The sequence below is a fragment of the Zeugodacus cucurbitae genome, chromosome 2 (genome assembly GCF_028554725.1).
Source record: "Zeugodacus cucurbitae isolate PBARC_wt_2022May chromosome 2, idZeuCucr1.2, whole genome shotgun sequence".
Lineage (NCBI taxonomy): Eukaryota > Metazoa > Arthropoda > Insecta > Diptera > Tephritidae > Zeugodacus > Zeugodacus cucurbitae.
Window position 1 is genome coordinate 12,303,480 of NC_071667.1, and position 27,892 is coordinate 12,331,371.

The window sequence follows — 27,892 nt, forward strand, 5'->3', positions numbered from 1 at the left end:
GGTACGTAAGAATATCGACTGCAGAAAGTTTGGTTTATATAGCTTCATTGGTTTACATCCAAATATGCCCCTTCCTAGTGCGATCCTTTATTCCAAATTTTACTGTTATAACTTTATTTATGGCTTAGTTATGACACTTTATTTGTTTTTGGTTTTCGCCATTTTCTGGGCGTAACTAAAGGAACCCTCTCACGGTTCCAAGGAACATGTGTTCCAAGTTTCATTAAGATATCTCAATTTTTACTCAAGTTATCGCTTGCACAGACGGACGGACGGGCAGACATCGGGATTTCAACTCCACTCGTCATCCTGATCATTTATATATATATAACCCCATATCTAACTCTTTTATTTCTTGGTGACACAAACAACCGTTATGTGAACAAAATTATAATACTCTGTGCAACATGTTGCGAGAGTATAAAAATATGATTTGTTTTTTATTATAAAAATCACTAGTTATGAGCACTATTTGGTATGCTAATTATATACCTTAGAATTCCATTTTGAACTGTGTTTTTTCATTTTGGTGATTAATTTAAAGAAACTCTACTAGAGTTGGCCATGGAACCATACAATACCTATAAATGTTTGGTTCGCTTTTCGTATTGAATAACTCGCCTCTGGCCTTGATGGTCTTCTACGTCCAAAATACATCGGTTTCCATTCTTTAGTTCGGACGTTTCGACCATCAGCATCATTTTCGAACATCTCACAAGAAACCGCATCGTCCATGGAAATGAATATTTCATGAAAGTGCCAATATTGGTTCGAGTTCTGTCTGGGATGAACCAACACATTTTTACAGAGTTACCTGTCACTTTCTAAATATCTGACATCAGTGCTGATCAATAAAAATAAATCTGGCTAGCCGAAGTGGAAGGCCTACATGTATTTATATCTTCCCTAAATATTTTGGCGAAAAGCAAAATGAAGTTACTATAGAGCAGGCAGTATATACCATCTATGTTTCAAAAGAGACAATGTGTACCGGCTTTATAGGAGGAGGTTTACTAAAGCTTTTCGAAAATTTCTGCACAACTCAAGAAAACCAATCTTGTTCAATGAATTCTTGTCTCATCTCACGATTACTTCAAAAAATATATTTTTTTGAAAATAGTTCGTTATAGCTTGAAAAACTCACGAGATTGCTAAGCAAGTTCCATACAGTTTGAGATTGCTAAGCAAGTTCCATATTTAAAGCTCCAATAGGACTACCATTAGGATCTTCTGGCATGCGCTAGAAATATCACTTGCACATATACATTATTATTGCAATGCTCTGCAATATGAACAAAAGCTCAGTTATATCAATTATATATACTTTCTTCAACAATTTGTGTGCTTCATAAATTTTCACCAAATAACAATTATTAGGTACTACTTTCTTTAACTTTCAAACGCACTTAATATTACAAGAGAAATAAATAAATAAATATGCATGTCTTTTCGTAAGTGCTTCGCTCATTGCATTTATTATTTACATTTGTCATACGATAGCCGCAAGTATGTGCGTCTATAAGTGTCTGCGTTAATGCATGATCATGCGTTGTACATGCTTACACATACACAAATGTTCACATATATGTATATATCAATTATCGATATTGTGAATTATGTGCCAGTGACTTTCACCCGAAAATGTCATCGAATCCAACATAGAAGACAGAAGACACAACTGCACGCATTGACCAAGCGACTGACGAACGAGCCAACCGGCTAGTGAAGAGGAGGAGGAGGAGGAAGAGCGCGAGAACAACCAAACAACTTGTGTCTTTGCGACACAGTCACCAGTCACAATATTAAATTGTTATCCATCAATAAAACTACACAAAAATCGGGTGTTGCAATTACAAAAAAAAAAAAACACAACAATAACACATAAGAAGCGGTTTATGTGTAGTGACAGTTACAAGAAAGCAAAACATAAATAACATGAGAGTTGGAATCTTTCTTGGTTACACGCATCTTAGAGTTCACTGTAAAGTGGGTGGACACGGAATAGGTGGACATTGAACAAAGCGTATGCCACGATGTTTATATTATATTTATTACATATGAAAATAATCTCGTTCTCAGTTCGTTCAATAATCTAACCGTTTACATATAGCCAAATGAGATTATCGATTGTCAAATGTGCTGTATTTGTTGTTGTATTACTAGGGATGCAAACATCGTAAAATGAAACATCGATGGTTCGATGTATCGATGTTTCTTCAAAACCCATCGAAATCAAAAACATCGGCCATTAAAACATCGATACATCGAAACATCGATGTATTTTTGAACTTTTTTAACTTATTTTAAGAAGCAGAAGCTTAAATAAATGAAATGTAGTACATCTTAAGTTGATACATTTTATTTCACTTAGCATTATATGTCTGTTAAAGTTTTTTCTCAATAAATAACAGAATTTCGAAACAACGATATGGAAATTTTTTTCCCTGTCATTTCTTTTCGATTTTACTTCTGTGTAATAGTTACTCTGGGTTTAGAAAACAGTAGACTACAGATGCATCGATGTTTTTAGATTCGAGACATCGATGGCTAACATCGATGCTTTTTGACGAAAACATCGATGTTTCAAAAACATCGATACATCGTTTGCATCCCTATGTATTACACATTTTTCTTTTTTTATTTACATTTTCATTTGACATTTCTCCTCTTCTTCGCAAAATTATCGATAAAACTAGGAATAACACCGAAAATCTAGTTATATAAAACGAGATAATTTTATAATCTCGGATTATCAAGAGAGGAATTTTGTATGAGAAATCGTTTCTTAATTACAGATTATCGAGTTAAGCTCGTAAATATGTGAACATATTATTAGTTATTGTAATTGCTTTTGTGCATTTGAAGAGAATGACAACTGTAGATCGGAATGATAATGAACAACATTTACATTTTGACTTTTGAATTAATGTGACCAATGCATAAAACGCCTCTGGACGCTTTAATTTTTAGGTCTCTAGAACGACTAGCAACATCTTAATACATTGCAAGAACCCGAACAGTAACTTGCCCCATTCAATATCGTTCTAATAACTGCGAAGCGATTTCTATATCCAACGTGCACAACCAAAGATGAATTGATGGTTCTAAGATGAAAGCTGAATGAAATCCGATATATTCCTTGTTATTAACGGTTTTTTTTGTTCATCCAAAATTTATAAAACATTTGGATGGACCACTTTTTTCAAAATAAAAGTTCCTTTGAAACGAAGTCTATGAACACTTCCAGTCAAACCACGTTAAAAGAACATATTTTCCGGGACCAGCGGAATCTAAATATATCGAAGCTTGACTAGGGCTTGAAGCCATAGCTAAAACTAACGGGTGATTTTTTTGAGGTTAGGATTTTCATGCATTAGTATTTGACAGATCACGTGGGATTTCAGACATGGTGTCAAAGAGAAAGATGCTCAGTATGCTTTGACATTTCATCATGAATAGACTTACTAACGAGCAACGCTTGCAAATCATTGAATTTTATTACCAAAATCAGTGTTCGGTTCGACAAATCGAAAAATCGACAAATCGACAAATTTTGTTCAGCGATGAGGCTCATTTCTGGTTGAATGGCTACGTAAATAAGCAAAATTGCCGCATTTGGGGTGAAGAGCAACCAGAAGCCGTTCAAGAACTGCCCATGCATCCCGAAAAATGCACTGTTTGGTGTGGTTTGTACGCTGGTGGAATCATTGGACCGTATTTTTTCAAAGATGCTGTTGGACGCAACGTTACGGTGAATGGCGATCGCTATCGTTCGATGCTAACAAACTTTTTGTTGCCAAAAATGGAAGAACTGAACTTGGTTGACATGTGGTTTCAACAAGATGGCGCTACATGCCACACAGCTCGCGATTCTATGGCCATTTTGAGGGAAAACTTCGGAGAACAATTCATCTCAAGAAATGGACCCGTAAGTTGGCCACCAAGATCATGCGATTTAACGCCTTTAGACTATTTTTTGTGGGGCTACGTCAAGTCTAAAGTCTACAGAAATAAGCCAGCAACTATTCCAGCTTTGGAAGACAACATTTCCGAAGAAATTCGGGCTATTCCGGCCGAAATGCTCGAAAAAGTTGCCCAAAATTGGACTTTCCGAATGGACCACCTAAGACGCAGCCGCGGTCAACATTTAAATGAAATTATCTTCAAAAAGTAAATGTCATGAACCAATCTAACGTTTCAAATAAAGAACCGATGAGATTTTGCAAATTTTATGCGTTTTTTTTTTTAAAAAAGTTATCAAGCTCTTAAAAAATCACCCTTTATTTGAAGGTATTCTGTGAAGTATTCTTACATTTTTAGAGTTGGCTAAATTTCCGTAAAGATATTCGCTTTCGTATGTACGCCTAAAATTATGCAGTGAAAATTCGAACTCTGTTTTTTACAATTAGTAATTATAAACTGGATTCCTAGCGAGTTGAATTAAATAGTATTTAGTTTAGAACTTCTTTATATCCACTGCAATGCTCATTGGGTTACATACTGCTATTCATCACAGATGCTACACTACTATTTGTTCAGCTGCTCCAGCAGCGTTTGTCTACACAAACATAATCGTTTGCTATATTGTACAAATGCAGCTGCAGCAACATCAAGCACAACAATAGCAACAAAGCGTTTAATTGACAGGTATACTATTAAAGCGCTAAGCGCCCAACACTTGCGCTACCTCAGCGAGTCTAAATAATTACATAGTGATGTGTTGAGGGTAAGAAAAAATTACGAAGACGACAACAACATACATACGTGTGAAATTATCCATCAGCCGCGACAGGCACATAAATGAGAGTGGAAATGTTGTGACAGCGTTGCTGGCGCTGACTGTTGCTACTGTTGCTTGCATTTTCGTTTTCTTTTTTCTTTGTTGCACTTTATTAACACAGTGTGACAATTAGCTTTTTTTAAATAGCATTTATCGTAAATTTTGAAAAGTGAAAATATATCATAATTGAATTGAAAAAAATATAAAAATATTATACATTAATGAATATAGAAAATTTCTTTAGCTGGCTTTAACTTATCATTATGTATTCAATTCTCTACTAAAAATACTAAATTAAATACTCAGAAGATTTTTTGATGTATGTATTTTCATAATGAGAGCATATTTTCACCGAAAGTATCAGTTGATCCATTCCATTCGAATGATAATTTCTTTTGATAGTTATAATCAAATTGATCAAGATCAATAATCATCTATTGATAGAAGTTCTGTTATGAAGGGAGAATTTAGAAAATTTTACCTTCAATGCTTCACCTGCCGTTGAAGTCGCTGAAAATGATTCTAGAATCTTAAATATCATCGGTTTCTTTCGTTAAATCGAAGTGAATTTTCAATGATTAATTTAACTTGCTCAATCCAACTGGTTTTGTGTATGAAGAAGGTAGGGATTTATAACCGATCGAAACTGGGGAAAATGTATGTTTCCTACCTTAAAATGTGCATCAAACGTGGGCCAACGTTTTTCTAAATTTTCCAATATTTTTTTAAAACATTTATTTGTCATTGGTGCAACATTGTGTGGCAAGTTGTATGTAAAATGGATGTTAAAACGATGACTAGTTGACAACGCTGGCTGATTGTTGCTGATGATCTGCCTGCCTAACCGACTGGCTAATTATGGTTGTTATTGTTTTTGTAAATATTTTTTAAATGTACATCCACATATGTATATCCAAATATGTATTTTCTTACAAGTATGCTTGTGTGTGCTTCTAACACGTTTAAAATATTTATTTTAATATTATTTGTATGCTCACTGGCATTTAAACAATTCGCTTGGTTGAAGGTGTCACATGCAAAGTTCACCATGACGTATACGAAACCTTCATGAAATGCCACTTTATGTGCATATTCATTTAACTTTTGTTGTTGTTGTTACATAAATATGCACTTATGTGCCAGCAGTTACACTCGGTCACCTCTTGTAATTGTCCAGCGCTTGCATCGTGCTTCTCAAGCCGACGGCATGAAATTGCTGATTACCATAGCTTTTGCTGACAACAGCAACACGATACTTTTAAGTATACTCGTACCAATGGTAATAATTAGCTGAGTGCTCACTCTTAGTGGATTGGCTGACCTGTTCCCATAGTTATGCACTTGTAATACCCGTATGCTTTGGGCGCTGTTCAATGGAAGCGGAGATTGTAGGTTTGAGCGAAGGAGAATTGGAAGGGGAGACAGGAAAGTTGAATTACAAAAATTAAAATAATTGCTAATAAGTACTCAATCTTCATTTTTGTATATAATATAATTTTGATGAAGTTCTGTGATCCCTGTACCATTTCGACAACACAACAGCTTTTTCAGCTTCAGAAAAAATAAATGAATTCGTAACACCTTCCACTAGTCTTTTTATCCTTGCTCTCTTCAACAAGAACTAATTTAATTACTGTTGATTACGAACCGATTACATAACCATTGTGACAGTCAACACTAATATGTATATGTTACATTATTTTAATTTTATTTAAACACCCTGTATTGGGTACATGCTCGTAACTTTTTGTCAGCCAACAAATTAGTAGCATTGTTTACAATCCTTAAGCAGCAAAACACACAAAAATGAAGAAACACAAATAATTACCTTCGGTAAGCAAAACAAGCATCGAGGTAAACAAATTGGTATGTTTCTAACAATGTAAGCAACTGTAGGACAACGGGAGTCAATCGTTACAAAAACAAAAAATGCACAATGCACAGTTCACATCGGTGTCATCATGACATTGTCTGTGGCAACAATTTGCTGATGCCGCTGTTACTACCAGAATGAATGCAGAAGTTTCGATCGGTGCATAAATAGGTAAAATAGGTAATATATAGGTATAAACCATTAGTCGCTTGTAATTGTCGCTGTAAAGGCCCTGTAGGGATGTTCGGAACTGGCGTGTGTTCTATGGTAGTCGCAATATCTCGGTTGATTTATTCCGTTTGAGCTCTTCATTTAATTTGTTTTAAACAATAGATCATTTGACCTCCTAAACTTAATTTATTTTGAACTTTCGAGAGTCCAGCACGAGAACCACCCAAATAACTAGTAATCTTACTTAATACCAATTGGGTAGAGTTACTTTAATATCATATTTAACCTGCCTTAACTTAACTTATAACTTAACATAATTTAACCTTACATATTTACTTATTTTTCGATATAGAACAACTCGGTATCTTCAAGTACTTAACGTTGACATTTAAGTATATCCTTTTGCACCTCTAAATAATGTAAATGACACTACCTAAGTTTTACTCAATACGTAACTCATGCATTTTCCTACATGGCATTAAATATATGCACCAGCATTGATGTGTGTAGTTAACGTTCATGCAACGTGGTTACCTCAAATGCGCCATTAATCTCAACGGGCAATTTTATGTGATGACAAAGCAATTTACCACTTAACTTGACTCACCTCAACTTGACGCGACGACTTAACTTGGCTTTGACTCGTCTTGACTGTGCCTGCATTGTTTATTGTTGTTTGGGCGTTTGTTTAGTTTGCTTCGCAACGGTCCTCGGTGGAATGTTTGCTTGTTCACCACCACCAGCTCACTCCACCGTCCGTCGACCGCCAAATGCGCGCAAGAGTTGCATTTAATTGCATGGTTTTTGCTTTTAATTTCACTTTGTGGCAGCCACTTACACATTGTTGCATGTGCATAGTTATGCATAGGTGGCATGCAACTAGCCATATTCAGATGTGCATAGCGTAATAGATGTGTGGAACACATTGGTGGCTGGAAAATGTGTGAAAAAGGTGCAATGACATGACACTTTTCCTGTCGCTTATTATTAGCTACAGTTTTGCTTTCAGTTAGCATTACAAATATTTGTTGTAAATGATTGTGTACATGAGGCTGTCAATAAATGCTTTTATTTTCTACAAATTGCCCTAACCCTGATTTTATTATATTTACTTAATTTTAGTCTACTGATCTCTTGGTACCATTAACCGAACAGATTTGTTTTAATTTTTGATATTCGGAGTAATCAGAAATGTGCCCTCAGAGGCACCCACTCACTCGTAATAAAGGGGGTTTCAATAAGAGCGCTACTAACGGTTTGGGATATCAATGTAATTATTTATTCTTGTGAAAGTATAGTCGAAGCCATTATGTATGGAACTCGATTTCTTTAGCATGGTCACCACGGGCATGCTTGCAGAAGTCTAGACGCTGAACCCAATTTTCGACGGTTTTCAAGCATAAATCGGACGGTACTGCTGCAATTTCACATTCGATATTCGTACGAAGTTCATCAATCGTCGCTGGCTTGTTGGCATGGACCATAGACTTGACGTAGCCCCACAGGAAATAGTCTAACGGTGTCAAATAGCACGACCGAGACGGCCAATTGACTGGGTCATTTCGTGAGATAACACGTTCACCAAACTTGATTTTCAATAAATCGATTGTGACATTCGCTGTGTGTCTTGTGGCGCCGTCATGTTGGAACCACATATTGTCCAAGTCCATATCATCCAATTTGGGCCAAAAATATTCGGTTATCATTAAGTGGTAGCGACTCCTACGACGTTACTGTGAATCGTGCCGGTCTTGATCCTCACGGAAGAAGTACGGCCCAATGACGCCGCCGACCCATAACCCGCACCAAACCGAATGCAATGGTGACTTACAGAGTACGTGTGGATTGCTGTCCAATAACGCATATTTTTCTTATTGGCGAAGCCATTCAGCCAGAATTGAGCCTCATCGCTGAAGCTGACTTTTCGATGAAAATCCGGATAATTTTTAAGTAGTGCTCAGCTCAATTCACGAACATGCGACGATTCTGGTGGGCAAGCGGCTTAAGTTCTTGCGTCAATTTGATCTTATAAGGATGTAGTCCAAGATCTTTTCGCAAAATTCGCCACAATGACGGCAGAGATATTCGACGCTTAAGAACGATGTGTGAGAGACTGATTTGGGTTTTTCTCAATTGATGCGCTAGCGCCAGCAATATTCTCGACACTACGGGCACTTCTTTGTCTCACTGGCACGGGAACATTTTGTACTGTGCCAGTGGATTCAAAGCTCTTAAAGTTAAGGCCATTGACTCCGAATTTCGGTAATCAATTTTAATATCTTTCCATGATGAAATGACAAAGCTTACTGCAGAGAAATGTCAATGTCTTTTGTAGCGTCCTATTGGAAAACTATTTACATATAATTGATAAAAAACCATATATACTCAGAATTTAATAAGATTATGTTAAAGACTTTTCCTTGAAGTAAAAATATATGTTTTATAGATATTTTTCACTCCTAAATATAGAGACCGTTTACTTTTATCAATCTGATAATCGTCGATAGTTCTATACCCACTGCAATTGAGACCTTTCATCTTAAAATTATATACATAATTCTTGAGCAACAAAAAACCAGAACCGAAAGAAAGCAAAGCTCCCAAATTTTTATTACGCACTAAATAAGGGTTAAGTAAGACTCATTAAGCGTCTCTTTGGTTGTGCTACAAAATTATCCGCTATGTTGACTGCGCAAAAGCAATGCAACAATGTCAACCTACATTTACTTTAGTTTCAAGTGATGATTGCAATGCAGCGCTGGCTTTAGGTTCGAATCAAACTGAGCTGCAACGGCAAAACATGTTGCTAGTAAACAAAAATATATATATTTTTTTATATTTGTATGTGACTAAGTGTATGGTCGGACATATCATTTTCATTTTATGCACAGCCAATAAGCATTTCACGCTTTTACGCATCGTCAGTGGCGTGGCTCAGCACGTTGCGCATGTTTAAGCCGCGCTCGCACACACGGACGGACGTCGGACACCGGACATGCGAAGACACGACAGAGCAACATTGAAAACGATACCAAACCAGCAACGATAGTTCGACAATCATACTTATTGCTGCCACTTGCTATGTGACTCAAAAAGTGGTTGCTGTTGTGTTGTAGCGCAAGCTCAAGAAGGAAAGTGCCGAAGACACACCAACTCAGTGAGACTTGCGTTGATGGTGTTGACGATAATGACAATTAACTTACCGACAACGACGAAGACGAAGACAAACTCACTTGCAGTCGTCTTTGGCGTTGAAGCTTCTGTTTATTTATTTATTGTTGTTATTGTTATTAGTTGATGTTCGTTCGTTTCGTTGTTGCTTTGTTGGTTGGTCGGTCGGTCGCTTAGTGGTGGCTCATCAGCTATGCGCCTTGGTGAAGAAATTTTAGTTGCGCGCTGAACGCGAACGAAAACGATCGACGGTTAAACGGACGCGGATCCAACTAGAAAATCATAAAAAAGAAATAAAAATCTAAACGAAACGAAGTGAAGTGAGAAAAAAAAAGAAAAAAAAAAACAATTACAGATGTAACAAGCGCAAGCGTTGATTAGCGCAAATGGACTTTTAATGTCTACGCACACAATGAGCGCAGGAGTGGCTGTCAGTCATTGATACTACCAGTACGTTACTTATTTTGAGATGTCAATAGCCGACAGGCGCCAGCTTGACATTTCCCAAGTGAATAAGTGAAAGAGAATAGTAAAAGTAAAAGTGTAAAAGTGTTGCCAAGGAACTGCAACTGAAAGTAAAAATAATAATGTGTAAATAATCTCCACATATGCTTGAACTCTTTCGTGCGACTTTGTGTAATTGAACTGTAAGACCCTCACTCATAAACCCCTCTTAAAAAAAAAAAAACAAGATATGGATAAGCCACAAACCGATAAGACTTTAGCTGCAATACCCCCAAAACCTGGCTCGCCTACCGCCTCCCACGCATCATCCGTCGCTTCAATTGGTAGTGGTCACAGGACGCATGGTGTGCAGAAGTTTTGTTCGAAAATCCGACACAAAATCGAAGATAATATAGCTCCGCGACTGACGGGTAAACTCTACAAATCGCAAAAGCATTCGATTTCGATGAGTTCACTCAGTATTGTGGATTCGACTAACGGCAAGTATACGAACATCAGTAAAAAATCGACTTTGCCTTCGATGCCCGCAAAGACGGAGCAACAACAGAGCGCTACCACTTCAGCACACCGACGTCTCACTGGTATGTTAAAGCACCAGCGTCAACGTATTACGAAATCTACAAAAACGCTCACTAAACGTGAAATCTCAGCGCCGATTGGTGAGGTTGCAACCAATTCGGGTATAATTTGTCCAGCACTACTCGAAAAAGGTGGTCTAGTGGACGGTGTTCACGCACAGGATCCAACAGTACAAGCTGATTCACCCAGTGGGAGCGCTAATTATGTGGATAGCGATGAAGAATATCAGCAGTTAAGCTTGAATTTAACGAAACAATCGTTGGAGGATGAAATCTTCGAGGAGCTCGAGAAGGCCGCACACGACGAAACGAAATTAAATGCGGTTTTGAAGAACTTTGATCGTCTGCTTACCGACTACAATGAGAAACCAGCTGTAAGTGCAGTGGTAGAGACTGGGCCACGTGTGGAATGCGATGTAGCGGTAGTAGAGGCGGCAGCCGCAGCACAGCTGGAGCTTTTGGCACTAGAGCCGCCGGTTGCTTTCGCTGATAATGGCAGTGAGCGGAGTGAAGGCACAATAGTAGAAGGTAAGGCAGGCCTGCCGGAGCCAGTTGAAGAACATATAAAAGTTAAGCACACGCCAAGCACAGAACTTGTTGAAACATTATCTGGTTCTATTGAAATCAACAAAAAGACAGCTGAAGTGCCGCATACATTGGAAACTTCTAAGCAACCTGAAACGGACAAAAGTGTGATAGAATCGAACACTTCAGAGATCATATCGCAGGAGTCAAAAGATGCAACTGTTGCTGAACAAATCGCAGATACCGCAGGGACAAATATCGTCGAGAACTCACTGACTCCGACATCGACCAGCACAAACATCGCTTGTAGTGGTACTGTCACTGCGCCCGTTACTGAAGACTCCATGACACCACCACAGCCACCTGTGCGTCCTAAGCGCTTGGAGAAGTCCAAGTCATCTCTGGCTCTACCTAGACGCAATGTCTATCAGTCTCCAGACACACCAACACTACGCAATATACGTTATGCGCTAGCTACGCGTGCACGTTCCAAATCCGTGTGGGAGTTGACACCAACCACGGCTGCGACTACGGCAAATAGCAAAATTCCCATTTTTATAGCATTACCATTACAAAAGCGTAGTAATAGCTTCTGCAGCGCTTCCTTAACGGAAATGATTGGCAAGCAGAAGCTGATCGATACCACGAATTTAACAACCGAGAAGCGTGTTGTGGCAAATAAAATCAAGGACTCCCTTACTGGGTCAGGCAGCCAACGACGTCGACTGACTAAGGACTCCCGATCTGCATCTGCGCTTTCGTTGGGGGGTAAATCACGTTCGCGCTCGCTTTCTATAAACCGTACACAGCAGCCGTTGCAGTCAACTACACCATTCTCACCGCAAGACCAACCGGCGTCTGGTCAGCGTACTAAACGTAAGTCATTATCTGGGGAAAAGTTGACACGTAGCAATTCACGCCTACAAATGGAAAGAACCAAATCTTCTATTGGTTTTAATAACTCCAGCACGGTTAGCTTAAACGCGGCTCCTCGCCGCACACCCTCCAGCAGCAGCTTGAGCAGCAGTCAGCACAGCAATCGCAGTTGCGGAAGTGTGTCGCGTGTCACCAGCGGTAGCACATCGACGGCACGCAAATTGCAACGTAGTCGCGACGAGCTGTTAGACAAGTGTCTGGAGAAGGGTCATGAAATTTTGCGCAAAGTGGAATCGATAAACACGAAAGTTAGCGTGCGTAAGACCACAATTGCAACAACACCAAAATCTAGTGGCAGCAAAGCAACGACGGTGAAGGTGGCGGCCACCGCGCTATCAAAACGCGCTGCTACAACGACGCCAACAGCAGCGTTGGCCAGCGCACGTACGAAAGTGAAAACAGCTGCCAGCAGCGGTGCAGCGTTGACAGGTAAAATTACGAAAGATGCGTGTGATGGCACTATGCGCCGCACCACCGCCACCACTCCTCCAGCGTTGGCTTCCACGAAACAGTTGAAATATGCGAATGAGGAGAAAGTGCCGCAACCACAGCTGGAGTTCTGCAAAATAATACCACCCGTATTGGGTGAGACATCCGATAAGCACACCGAATTATTGGTTAATGTGGTGCAGGCAAAGTTGAATGCGCCTACTGCCACACAACAGCTGCCGAAACAGCAACAACAAGCGGCAAATAATACGCGAGTACAGCAGACATCAGAAATAGCAGACGACTTCAAACCAGCGCTAGATATAAGCCTGCCCGTCGAAAAGCTAATCGGTGTGGCTGCTTTGCATCACAGCAACGAATCGGACTCAGACGACTCGGGACACATTTCGAATGAGAACGACACAACCATTCATACCTTATCCACATCCACTACCTCCAGTGTGAGCCTATGCGAATCTGATATTATCGAAGAGGAGAGCGCCACAACTCAGGCAGCGTCGGCTGACAGCAAAACATGCGATTTAGCACAAAATCCGAACTTCACGCCAACTAAAGCTACCAAAGTATCGGAGCTTTTACAGAAATTCGAGCAGCAATCACATGCGGCGTCTGCACATACGACTTTCGGCAAGCCCATCGTGCGTGCAACTACCAGCAATCCTGCTAAGGTCTGCACTGCTACACGCGTCGCGCAACTCGAGGCCGTACAATGCATACAAACCCAGGTGGAGTTCTATCCGACCTACAAGAAAGAGGTAACTATCCGACTGCTTTAGTGCAACAGCTCAATTCTATGAAGAATGATCTTCAAATATAAATGAAGCGCAGCAAAGCGTGTACGAACGAAGTTTTGAAATATCCGTGTAATCCAACCAACAACCAAACATCCGCCACGTCCTTTAATCCAACAGTAGTCAGTAGTTTTTCTGGTAAAATTGGTGCATTTAAATATTAAATATAAGTATTTTTGTATTTTTTATAATTTTTGTTGGTTTTGGCTACCTAAGCGTCCAAATCCTGTAGTTTTTGTATTTTTACTATTTCTTCTCATTTAATTTTGTATAACTCTAAATTGTATTGTTAAAGCATTTGTTAATCGCTATATAATATCTTATTATACTATTAAAGTACTATTATTGTATTTACTTTATAAGTAAACTGTCACAAATTATTGTTTATTTTTTTATTTTAATTTCTTTTGCTCTAATAAAATACTATAATAAATACCAAATCGTAAATAGTTTTCTTTCACCCGCTATGTAGCTACTCCAAGCTGTATTTTCTATCAGTTTTCCCCTACTCTCTCTGGTTTTTAGTATACGTAGTGCAGTGTTGTTAAATTTTCTTGGTTATTAGTTTGCATTTCTATTGTTTTAGTATGAGTCCCAATCTGTTTAGTATAATCCTTACTTGGTTTGTTGTATGGGTAGTATTTGTGATGTATTATGGGAAATTTAGTAAGTAAGTCGATATGATATAGAATTACCAAAATCCGTACTATCCTTTCCTAAATTTTCCTTTCGTACTCTCCCTCACCCTACGATTATCCCAGCAAATACTTTCAATTCGACCTAACAGAAAAAATAATAATTGTTTATATGATCTCCACAATCAAATTCGCTAATTTGTTAAAAAATAGTATTCTTACCTCGAGGCCGAAAATTGTTATGAGTACTTGATCAGCACTCGGTGTTTAGTAGAGATTAATTGTATTACTATCACCGAACTGCCTCCATTTTTATAATATAACAAAGGCTTATTCAAACTTGTAGTATCCTTCAAATATTGTTATACTCCTAAAAGGACTCGGAACAAATTTTCAACACTATTGGTTCTAGGATTAGCTTCGTTATTCGAGGAAAGAAAATAGTATCTCGTTTCTGGTAAAATAAAAACGAACCGAAATACTTACTATCGTGTGCTTTCTTGGAATTTTTTTTCTAAATTTTCTTCGTTTTGTGACACTTTTGTAACACTCATCTTTCATAGTGATCAAATTCGCCGTCAGCACATCATCTGCCGTTGGAGTTCTTTCATCTTCCAATACTACGTTTTTTAGTATTGACTTAAATTTTATTATATAAATATTTAATTAAAGATCAGCAGAAGTTTTGTTTCTCCATAAGCCCTCAAACGCTTAATTTACCACTGTTTCCATTTACTCATTTATTCGAAAAGCAAAACAATCCAAAATTGTAGCAAAGCACCGTTCTACAACGGCTTACTGCCACCAAAAATAAAACGGCAAATTTTCGCGCTACGAGTATTGCAAAAGGCTCACCAAAGCGTTATGTTTGCACAAACAATGCCAAATAAAGCGTGATTTGCATTAGAAATCCACATATGACTTTGGACCTACCCTAACGCACCAAATTATTGCTACATAAAGTCAAAACATCCCAACAAGAGTTTACGGTAAATGCATGGTTAATGGCAAATTTGACAAATTGTATTGTGTTGCTGCTGTTGTTGGCTCATGCCATACGCTTAAAATGCGATTTGTCGCACCAAAACTGAATTTGTTTGACCTAATCGCTTACTTTTACTGCCGAATTCGTAGTAAATCGCAGTCCGTTGGTATGTGGGTGGGGTGTGGAGTATCGGCATATAAACTTTCATACAAATATATGGGAGCATACATTGTATATTACAACTGTCACGGTGCTTTTGTTGGCATTATACAGCTATTGAGCCGCATTGTTTTAGCAAAACAATGTTTGAGCTTGACTTTAAGCTGTCTATGCCAGCTTACTTCTTCAGTTGTTTGTTGTTTTTTTTTCTAGCTACTTTCATTACGCGCCGCTATGCGCATGCGCAACATGCGTTAACATACCAGCGCATACCTACATATGTATACAGGTGTGCTGTGTGACTTTTGCTGCGATTGTCAGTGAGTGCGGCTGCATGTTTTTGTCTTTTGTTGTACGGCATTCGTTGTTCTACGCCGACAACTTGTGAAGCAATTGAATTTTCACTACCAAAGCATTAGAAAAAATTGCTTAAAAACAACAGTAACTTTCCTTTCATATCGCTTCATATCTTTATTAAAATGCCCGCACAACACACTTAAATACATATGGCTATATATGTTTGTGTGTATGCGTGCTTAATTGTACGTGATATGCATTGTTTTAATTAACATATCGCCAATACAAGTGGTTGTGACCTGAAAATGAGCGTATTAAGCATATCGCTGCAATTTAATTTCTAATTTGCTCATACATTAATATTTTCTTATTTATAATTTATACTCTCATGAGTCTTTTCATAATATATATGTATGTAAAAATGGTATGGGTATACAAAATTTTTTTTTTTTTCTGAAATCTCTTGTTTTATCAGTTCACTCAGTTAGATTTTTTTTCTTGTTGCTATTATTTCTTTTCTTTTTTTCATTATTTATTGGATGTGCTTTGTTTAAAGCCTAACAATAAGTATTAAAATCTTAAATTTCAAGAATATGGTTAAGCTGTTTTGGTAGAACGTTGCTCTCTAATAGGCTGGTAGATTCTTATCTTAAACGTTTTTGGTTGCTGGAATGTACCAAGGCATTAGCCAATGTGTTTAGATGTTTACGAAGTTTTGCAACATTTTTCTTTCTGATGCGCTCTATCTCCTTCTTGACCAAAGGAATATCAAGATCTTTATGGATATTTTCGTTACGCATGTACCATGGTGAACCCTTGATTGTTCTAAGCATTTTAGATTGAAATCTCCGAATTATATCAATGTTGGTTGCACAGGTCGTACGCCACAGTTGAATACCATACATCCAAATCGGTAAATTGGGGTACTAGCACATTGTTTATTTTAACTGTCCGACATGTTTCAGCTCTTAGCGATAATGTAACATGCTTGCATTTTTCCTCATTAGTATTTATACGCCAGGTGGCTAGCCATTCTTCGAAGTTAAGTGCTCCTCTAATACTCTTGAAGCTCTGATGGGACATTCGTTATGGCTTACTAGAGCTGTGTTATCCGCAAAAGTGGATGTCAATATGTTAATAGCTGTTGGAATGTCTGCTGTGTATATTCTGTCTAAAGTTGGGCCTAATACACTACACTGAGGTATACCAGCCCTTATTGCTCGTTCTTCTGATATGAAGTCTGTTTCTTTTTCTTAAATATGACTCCAAAGTTTTATGCAGTTCGTATGATAAAACGATTTTGATTTTCTATTAAAGGCCTTCATGCCTGAGCACAGCCCAGAACGCTTGAGCTACATCTAGAAAAATAGCTGAACAGTACTCTCTGTGCTCGAATGCTTTCCTGATTTCCTTAGTAAATATATTTACTTGCTCTACAGTGCCATTTTGCACGAAATCCGAATTGGTGGGATGGTATTATATTATTTTCGTGGAGGAAAGGGAACAATTTTGATAGTAAAACTTTTTCGAATATTTTGAAAATTCAGGGTAAGAGACCTATTGGTCTGCAGGAAGACGGCTGTGTTAAGTTCTTCCCAGGTTTATCTCTCATGATGATCTGCTACTTTTCCCCCGAAATGGGATAGTAGATAGATAGTGCTATTATAAATAATTTTTTTTTTTCACTTTACATTTATTTTTGAATCTGATTCCCTTATGTCTCAAAAAAGTGCTTGCTTTTTATTAAAAGCGCCGAAATGTAGGCAACATTTGATGAATAATTTTTTGTTTTAATATGCTATTTTTTGCAATTTTCTCTGGATAAATTTCGAGCCTTGGAAATTGCAAATTATTTTTTACTATCTTTGTAATTATATACATATGTACGTAAGATAATTTAAGTCATGGTCCAGTTTCTGTATTTGATTGGAATATTTGTACTCACGTCTACATTTCTGAATGAAGTATGCCTTTTAAAAGCGCCGAGTTCAGCTCGATCGCGTAGTTGTCACTACTCACCCAGCCACCTGCAGCTTTGCTCTACATAATCCTATATACAGCTATATATTTGAGTACAAATGTATATGCAAACATATGTATGTGTCTACTTATTAGCATATTTTGTCTTGTCACGTTCCTCCTTAGATGTTGCACTTGAAATCCTGCCCTAACTGATTGAAATGCACAATCTTGTGCGCTTTCGCGCGGATCTCTACAAAAGTGTAAATAACAATAAAAAAAACTATATTTTATTTCACAGAAATTTTTTCTGACTCAAAGCGCAACGGTACGTGACATGTGTGCAATTGGTGTTTACGCCTTTTGCTCTACTTCTGCGCTGCTTTGATTATCTTGAGTCGAGCTTACATGTTTGCAAATCCATTTGGATTACTCACTCCCCAAAGAGGTAATGACAACTTCTTTGTCGACCCTCAGCGCTTTATTTTCCATTCCCTTTCGCTTTTCATACCCTCGTGATCGCTGCTGCCCTGTGATCTTTTGTGGTACCCGCATTTGTTTTTTTGTTATACAGTCCTCACTTGTTTGAAGTTTGCCCATCACAGGTGTTCAAATTGATTTTAGTTGTAGTTTCTCTTTTGTTTCTTTTTGCAACATTTTATTTCGTTTGAAGATTTCCTTCTTATGGCGACATTGTGTCGTGTTATAAGGGCATATTGTCTTTGCAAGACAACATACATTTTTGTCGTGATAAATAGTGGCTATGGAACGTATGAAAAGTTGGTTTAATCTGGGCATGGGTATGGAGTTTTTGGTTAAAAAGTTAATTCAGTATTTGTATAATGTATTCTCAAATAGTATTTTCCATTGTTTTCTGAATGTTTCAAGGTTTTATAAAGGTACGAAGTTTACTAGGAAGGTTGAATTTAAGAAGGAATTCATAAGGTTCATTGTGTTAAGTGCTTATTCGCTTTTCATTACACCAATTGCCTTTTATTTCGAGCAATTAAAACCGTAATCCCGAGTTGTGAACAAATCCGGATCTATATTCGACCAAGAACTGTCAACTCGGATTCCCCAAATACCCAAATTATATCTTCTGTCGCACTCTATCCAATCCATCCACCGTTATGAGAAATATTGCATTTTTGTCTTGTGGAATCATTTTATATTATAGAAGATATTGTTAGCAGCAGCGTTTGCCTGGTTTCTTTATCGACGACGATATTTATAATGACGACATCGATACCATAACCCCTTAGGCGATGATGCTTGGATTATAACCCCACATAATATATTAAAAATTTTTCAAAAACTGTTATCGCGTCCTCTAATCAAGTATTTCGATGAAGAACTTCATCGATATAGCATGACAACAATATGATGCTAGAAGTTTATCTTTTACTTTAGAAAGTTCTAAGCGTAGGCGGACACTAAGTCTCCAAAAAGATTCCCTCAATAGAAGAGTAGAGTTATATTAAAGGTTATGAACTCGTTTAATAGTGGTACATCTGTACCACGATGTTATGTGACGTATGCTGGAATATCGCCAGTACTCATAGAAGACAAGAAACTAGAAGTTGCAATCTGCCAATCATATATGCAAGTATGAATCAATAATCTCAAAACTCAGTATGCAATTCTAGCCACGACCTGCAGATACCATTTCCAAAGAATTCAACTAGCAATTAACTAAATCCGCCTGTTATCATCACCACAACCCCAATTAAACTCACTTATAAATAATTGTATGATAATAAAATCTCTGGAATTGTCAGCGCTGGCCCGTGGCAAGCAAAGCGGAGCTACTAAAAGTGATTGTAAATCAAAATACGAATGCGAAAGTGGAAATGAAAATGAATGCGCCAAAGTCGTAATAAATATTATAGGTTTCGCATAAAATGTCCAACCATCTGCAATAAAGAGTGCAACACGACTCGTCTTTAGAGGGCGTGAGCATGTATGGTGAACCGCTGCCAGCTTATGCGCCCTTCTATTATTAAACCATAAACTGGTTTCCGATTACACCGCCAGGGTAATGACATTCAACGATATACAAGCGATAATTAATGCAAAACAAAGCAGTGCATTGCGAACTCTGCTCGTTGTGGCATCCACGTAATAGCCGCAAGGGATTTGTCTTATAAATCTGCACTATTTCCCTTTTAACTATGCTGCTGAGGTTGTATGCACTCGTAGTTATGTCAAACATGTGTAATGGCTGCTGGTATCAGCTATTATATAGCTTACTAGCTGACAATAAAATAGTTCATCTATCAGTAACACCGTACATATTGCAAATGCTTGCTGCCATAACATATGCATGTACGAGGGTTACTAGATGATTCAGTGTAGTCTGGATTGTAACATATTTTTGATTTGAAATGCCAGGTCTAGGTCTAGTAAAAAGAAAACCAATATTTTTTCACTATATGATTTTAGTAATTTGTATCTCGCGTTTATTAAGTGTGCCGGATTAGGCTATATGACGTTAACAATATAAGATTTCGTAGTAAAATAACTTCTCAGAAAATTTGAATAGTATTTTTGGTCCCGATGTTGTAACAGCCGTTCAAGCGCAATTTTGGTTTGGTCGCTTCCGTTTCGGAATTTTTGATTCCAAGTGCATCTAGAAGGCCAATTGTCGAAAATATCAATAAGAAAGATAATGGAAATCGTCGAGCCCTCCTATCACGTAGGCGCTATTACCTAAGATCTAAACATTACACAAACGACCATATGGAACGATTTCAATAAGATTAACGCAAAAGAACCGAATTACCATCTGCCAATTGTCGCAGAATCTCAACAAAATCGATACATTTCTGAAGATAATAGATATTGGTGATGAAAAATGGTCCAGTAGCAACAATGTCAAGTGAAAATGGTAGTCGAAAATCGGTGAGCCGAGGCAAACGGTGGCCAAGCCAGGATCGTCAGCAAGATTTAGCCATGTATTTGGATTGGGTTGAAATCAGCTACTATGAGCTGTTATTCTACGGTCAAACTCTTAATTAAGACCTGTACTGTCAACTACACCGTCTAATGGAAGCAATTGCCCAGAAACCGTCATCTTGATTACTATAATAGCGGTTCCTGTCTATGGCAAAAGATTTTGCTGGAAGGAGACTTGTAAAAAGCGTTTGTCTCAGTTGCCAATATGGGCAAGGGTTTCTATGAAAATATATATATATTTGGCGTAGGAACCGCTTTAAGCGATTATAGCCGAATCCACCAGAGCGCGCCACTCATTCCTCCTTTTTGCTTTTTGGCGCCAACTGGAAACACCAAGTGAAGCCAGGTCACTTTGCAGTTGGTCCTTCCATCGGAGTGGAGCTCTTCCTCTTCCTCGGATTCCTCCAGCGGCTACTGCATCGAATACTTTCAAAGCTGGAGTGTTTTCTTCCATCCGTACAACATGACCTAGCCAGCGTAGCCGCTGTCTTTTTATTCGCTGAACTATGTCAATGTCGTCGTATAAATCGTACAGCTCATCGTTCCATCGTCTGCGGTATTCGCCGTTGCCAATGTTTAGAGTACCATAAATCTTGCGCAAAACCTCTCTCTCGAAAACCCCAAGAGTCGTCTCATCGGATGTTGTCATCGTCCACGCTTCAGCGCCATACATCAGGACGGGAATAATGAGCGACTTATAGAGTTTGATTTTGGTTCGTCGAGAGAGGACTTTACTTTTCAATTGCCTACTCAGTCAAAAGTAGCACCTGTTGGCAAGAGTGATTCTGCGTTGGATTTCAAGGCTGACATTGTTGGTGTTGTTAATGCTGGTTCCCAGATAAACGAAATTATCTACAACTTCAAAGTTATGACTGTCAGTGACGTGGGAGCCAAGACGCGAGTGCGCTGACTGTTTGTTTGATGACAGGAGATATTTCGTCTTGTCCTCATTCACCATCAGACCCATACGCTTCGCTTCTTTATCTAGTCTGGAAAACGCAGAACAAACGGCGCGGTTGTTGCTTCCGATGATATCAATATCATCGGCATACGCCAGGAGCTGTACACTCTTGTAGAAGATTGTACCCTCTCTATTTAGCTCTGCAGCTCGTATTATTTTTTCCAGCAATATATTGAAGAAGTCGCACGGTAGTGAGTCACCCTGTCTGAAGCCTCGTTTGGTATCGAACGGCTCGGAGAGGTCCTTCCCGATCCTGACGGATCTTTTGGTATTGCTCAACGTCAGCTTACATAGCCGTATTAGTTTTGCAGGGATACCAAATTCAGACATCGCGGCATAAAGGCAGCTCCTTTTCGTGCTATCGAAGGCATCTTTAAAATCGATAAAAAAGTGGTGAGTATCGATTCTTCTCTCTCGGGTCTTTTCCAAGATTTGGCGCATGGTGAATATCTGGTCCATTGTAGATTTTCTAGGTCTAAAGCCACACTGATAAGGTCCAATCAGTTCGTTGACGGTGGGCTTTAGTCTTTCACACAATACGCTCGACAAAACCTTATATGCGATATTGAGGAGACTTATACCACGGTAGTTGGCGCAGATTGTGGGGTCTCCCTTCTTATGGATTGGGCAGAGCACACTAAGATTCCAATCGTCAGGCATGCTTTCTTCCGACCATATTCTGCAAAGAAGCTGATGCATGCAGCTTATCAGTTCTTCGCCGCCGTATTTGAATAGCTCGGCCGGTAATCCATCGGCCCCGCCGCTTTGTTGTTCTTCAAGAGTGTAATTGCTATTCGAATTTCTTCATGGTCGGGTAATGGAACATCTATTCTATCGTCATCGATTGGGGAATCGGGTTCGCCATCTCCTGGTGTTGTACGTTCACTGCCATTGAGCAGGTCGGAGAAGTGTTCCCTCCATAATTCCAGTATGCTCTGGACATCAGTTACCAGATTACCTCCTCGGTCCCTACATGATAATGATAATATCTCAGCAAAATATCATCTATTCTTTTCCTCGTATCGGTTATTTTGTTTACTGTGAAGCTAATTAAAAATATTGGTTTGGCGTTGGTAATCGAAATTATCGAGTAACAAACTTGGAAAATGACGAAACGAACAAACAACTTCTCGCTTTTTCATATGAAATATGTGTACCTCTTTGTTGACCAAAATTTGTATTTAAAGAAAAAATTACAGTTCGAAGTTGCAGTATTACATTTAGTGTTACAGACTCATCGCACTGTCCTTATAACAACTGTTCAATTTCTACTGAATCCGAGCTGCTTGTTATTGCTGCACTTAAGATTATACAATTGTCTTTAAAAAAGCAAAAGTAAAAAACAACAACAACAAAATATACGTATGCATGTTGCTGTACTTAGCCATCGCATCCTTATTTGTTAATACTCGTACTATCACAGCATCAACATAAAAATCAACGCTTTAAGCTGTTTAGTGGCGGCGAAGATTTGTTGACTGCGCCGGCGATCGAGCGATCGATTGCTTAGCCGGTTGGCGGGTTATCGGTTGACTGGTTTATTTAAATGTCTGTTGGTTTAGTTGTTTACTTGTTAATATGCCCTACGCGTTTATTACTTAATAACTCGTTGCATTTTCACTATAAATTTATATTTTAATTATTTACATAAAACGTGTCAGTATATACATATGTATGCATAAGTGAATATATATATATACATGTGTACAAATGTTTGTGTACTTATAATGCCTTTACGCCGTTTGCGCTGCCTTTGATCACACAGAAATGCGGATTTGTCATTTAGGGCTTCTTCAAATCAACTGTTAGTCAACAACTACGCCCGTCCACATGCATACATACATAGAGAGATACATACATATAAACATACGCACAAACAAACGTTTTCGTAGACAATTACATATATATGTAGTATGTATGTAATTTTTATTAATTCGCAGGTATTTTAATTACTCCATTGTTTTGCTTTCCATTTGCATCTTTTTTGTTGTTTTTTTTTTCTAGTTTCCTGCTCATTCGTATAAATTTTGATTGACATTTGAGTGTTGCGCGCGTTTAATGAGCATAGATACATATTTATTTGTGGCCACTTTAGTCTCACCGTTTGATCGGCCCATCGATCAAATGCGGCCAACTTTCTCATGCCGCTTTTGGCAGCGTTGCCAACAACCATATACATACATTTACATACATACCCATGTACATGCCGGCAGACACGCACGTCTACGCGCATATATGCACATGCGCATATTTTCATGCTTGCCACATTACATCACCCATTATTGGGTGTGTACCCCGCTTTATTTATTTAAATTATACACACATTTAATTATCTTGTTATTTGTTTTATCTATTTTTTGTCTTCTCAACTCTTTTCGTTTTCGGATGTAAGCTGTTACATCATTTGCGCCCAGCGTTCGACACCTGCACGCCGCTTGGGTGCATACGAGTATTTACGTTGAATACCCGGCATTTGGCGGTGAAAACTTGAGATGAAATATATTTTTGTTTACCTTTTTCATGCCATGAAATCCGTTGTGTTTTTGTTTTTATTTGCTTTCGTTTTGACATTGTTGCAAGCCAATTTTCTTTGCACCTGATCACATACCTATATGAGCATCAATTTATTGTACTTCATGACTGAAACTTGCAATTCATGCTCACAAACTCGATTTGGTTAGAGCATTGAGTTATATTAATGAGCATATTTATTGACCCGTGGTGTCATCGCTTGAACTCGTTCTTTAAGGACGAATTTTTATTGGGTATTATTGAGAATTTAAAGTTTTAGCATATTATTTGTTACAGTTTGGATTTTGTTTGATTCGCCACTCTCCAAGTTATGTCTAATCTAAAACTAATGCTTGTTATTCAATTTCATATCGATACAATCATAATATCTAGTGAATAAAGCTAATATAAAAGCTGTAAATGTCTAATAATGAGTTTTTCAATAGCATAGCTACAACAGTAGACCGATAGGGATATCAAACGACGCTGCCCCGCTCCTATGACATTCACTAACACCCATATTATGTATCTATAATAGCCTGAGTTCAGTCGCCTTCATGCTATCGTAGCCCCAAAAATACATTAAGAGAGGATACTGGCCAATATGACAGGCTACTTCTAGTCAGTAGCCATTTTTTTGCATACTATCTATCAACCCTCATTATAGTATCCAAATATGTCAAAAGCAGGCAACTGAACAAGACTAGTTTCTTCATTATAGATTGCTTTATATAATATATTCAGAATCTGAACTTCAGATGGTGAAGAAATTGTAAATACAAATAAAAAATGTATTTACATTAATATATGTATATTTGAATGAGTTGCTTTTTAAATATTATTTAAAAAATGCAAAACTATGGAATGCCTTTGAAGCCGAAATAAACCACATAGGACTGGAAAAGAATAGCAGAAACTAATATTTTAATAATGCTATATTTTTGGGCAATTTCTAAAATTTGATTTACTTCAGAGGTATAGATATTAATATACAGATGTTGCAATTCTTTTTTAGGTGCTGAAATGTCATGTGTTCCATTCATACATAAGATCACATCAGGAAATTCTGTTTGATTGCTTATTATTTATTATTATAGTTGTATTTTGCTCTTATATACTTATGCTAAATTTTATATGTTTCGGCATATTTTCTGTTGCATAAATGTGGTCAATTCTTTAAGAATCGCTGGCATTGTATTTGAGTTATGAAATTCCGAAGTCATTCCCTTGACCTTTCTGATAGCTACCTGCAGCAAAGAATCGTAGCGCTGCTCAAATCTTCAGAATTGGAGAGACAGCAGTTGAACGGTTGATGGATTTAAAATGTGGCCAACAAGTATGAAAATGCTTTGTTTGATCCTTAGCCTTAATCCTTAGCGTACTTCATAAGTGAAATATCCAAAGGACTGGAACGATCTCTAATTAGCCATCGAATTAATGCGACTTTCAAGCTTTCTTCCCGACTCATGAAAAATAATTAATAATTACTCATTATAGTTCTTTTTTATATTTTGATTCAAACAAAATATTTCTGTTCGCGTATTTGTATTGTTAACTGCACAAATTGCCACTCACATTTTAACAGTGCTGCCAAATACTTTCAAAATAATTGTCAAAAATGTAAACTCAGGGCTGTTTTCTGCGTATTCTTGGCAACTGAGAAAATAGCTTATCGTAATAAAAAATCTAGCCAAAGCTACTACAATGGCGATTATTCGTCAGTAGCCTTACACAATTTAGGTGTAAGGTTTGCCATCTAATCATGGATCTCGTGCCAGTGACACAAAGAAGTACCTGAAGTGTCGAGTATTGAGGAAGACCCAAATCAGTCTCTCACACGTCGTTCTTAAGCGTTGAATATCTCTGTGACGTCTTTGTGGCGAATTTTGCGAAAAGATCTTGCACGACATCCTTATAAAATCAAATTGACGCAAGAACTGAAGCCACTTTAACACCAGAATTGTCGTATGTTCGTGAATTGGGCTGAGCAACAACTTGAAAAAGATCCGTATTTTCATCGAAAAATCATCTTCAGCGATGAGGGTCAGTTCTGGCTGAATGGCTTCATCAATAAACAAAATATGCGTTATTGGTCAGGCAGCAATCCACACGTACTCCATGAGTCACCGAAAAAATTGGTGCAGTTTATGGGCTGACGGCGTCATTGGGCCGTACTTCTTCTGTGATAATCAACCGGCCACAAGTCAGACAGCGAATTTCACAGTCGATTCATTGAAAACCAAGTTTGTTGAACGTGTTATCTCATGAAATGGCCCAGTCAATTGGCCGATTCGGTCGTGTGATTTCACGATGTTAGACTATTTCCTGTGGGGCTACGTCAATGGTCAATGGTATGGTCTATGCCAACAAGTGAGCGACGATTGATGAACTTCGTACGAATATCGTACGTAAAATTGCAGTAGTATCGTCCAATTTATGCTTGAAAATCGTCGAAAATTGGGTTCAGCGTCTGCACCCAATGGCGTCTGCGCCATGCAAAAGAAATCGAGTTCCATACATAATGTCATCGAATGTACTTTCACAGGAACAAAGAATTTCATTTATAGCGCTCTTATTAAAAAACCCTTTATATATGTACATACGTATATCTCTGAACTCTACTCTACTACTCTTAATTCTTGTCAAGTCAATGAAAATATGGCTGTCACTTATATACAAATATAAATTAGTTTAGTTGTTAGCGTGGATGTTCTACATAGGTCCAAACATATCCATAAAAATTCACTATTTGTAACAAAATATTTCCGAAAGAAAATTTCAGTGTCTATTAAATCACATTTTTTGTAAAGTGATTCATCCGAAATCGAATCAAAACGTGCCCAACATTCGAATCGTAAAAATTCCATGCGAAAATAGTAATTCAACACTATTTTATTGCATCATCGCATAGTTTTTATTAACATTTTCAATGAAATTCGCATGAAACTCTTTACTGTTGTGCATTTACAATTACATGCCATGAATTTATTTCAATCTTTCACATATAGGTTTACAAAACTATACACATACTCTCAAATATAATTCCTCGTATACATTTCTAATTTTTCCTATTTTTGCTTGCTTCTCTTTTCGTTGCAGATTTTATTCCGTTCTGGTGTTTTGAGCGAATTGGAGGCGAAACGTGATGAACTGCTGTCGGATCGCATCATACAATTGCAGGCTTATTGCCGTGGCTATTTGGCACGTAAACAGGTGGCACGCCGACGCGTACAGGTGGGTGTGGTCGTTATGATGATGAAATTTAATTATTGCATTTTACATACAAACACACTACACTTTTGTGTGTTTGATTGTTGCAATTATTTTTGCCTTTCCACTCTTTATATTCGTTTGAAAATGTTTTACAAGTAATTTTAGAAGAAATTGAGTTTTGCACTCAGCTAACGCAATTGGCTAACGAGAATTTTATAATGTTTGAAGTTCAATAGTACCTGTTTCCTGAAGATCATAGTACTCTCATGTCAATGGAACAGATGCAAAGCAGGGTTGCCCACCTATTCTTTATATCTGTCTTATGTTGGGAAATTGTTTAGGACATCACTACGATCGATTTATCCGAGACTTCAATACGTAGTTTTCTTTAAAACAAAGTCTAGTTAGATAGTAACGACCCATATGTTTTGAATTTATGGCAGATTAACACATACAGTTGAACTTCCTTAACTCGAA

The 27,892-nt window shown here is 37.9% G+C and overlaps 2 protein-coding genes across 5 annotated transcripts in view; both read left to right on the forward strand.

The window, feature by feature from the left end:
- LOC105212274 (unconventional myosin-XVIIIa) overlaps positions 1-27,892 on the forward strand; it is a 115,361-nt gene that overhangs the window by 53,018 nt on the left and 34,451 nt on the right. For all 4 annotated transcript variants that reach the window (XR_008470050.1, XM_011184151.3, XM_011184153.3 and 1 more), the window contains one exon: positions 27,302-27,436. Coding sequence is in view for 3 of the 4 variants with exons in the window: in XM_011184151.3 (XP_011182453.1) it covers positions 27,302-27,436 (135 nt within the window). In the remaining variant the exon portion in view is untranslated. The remainder of the gene's footprint in view (positions 1-27,301; positions 27,437-27,892) is intronic.
- On the forward strand, positions 7,568-14,699 carry LOC114804012 (mucin-5AC). The gene has a single exon (XM_029040224.2). The coding sequence runs from the start codon at positions 10,690-10,692 to the stop codon at positions 13,723-13,725; it is 3,036 nt and encodes a 1,011-aa protein (XP_028896057.1). The 5' UTR covers positions 7,568-10,689; the 3' UTR covers positions 13,726-14,699.

What these genes read in the sequence shown, in the direction of transcription:
- LOC114804012 (XM_029040224.2), top strand. Translation starts at nt 10,690, where the DNA reads ATGGATAAGCCACAAACCGATAAGACTTTAGCTGCAATACCCCCAAAA.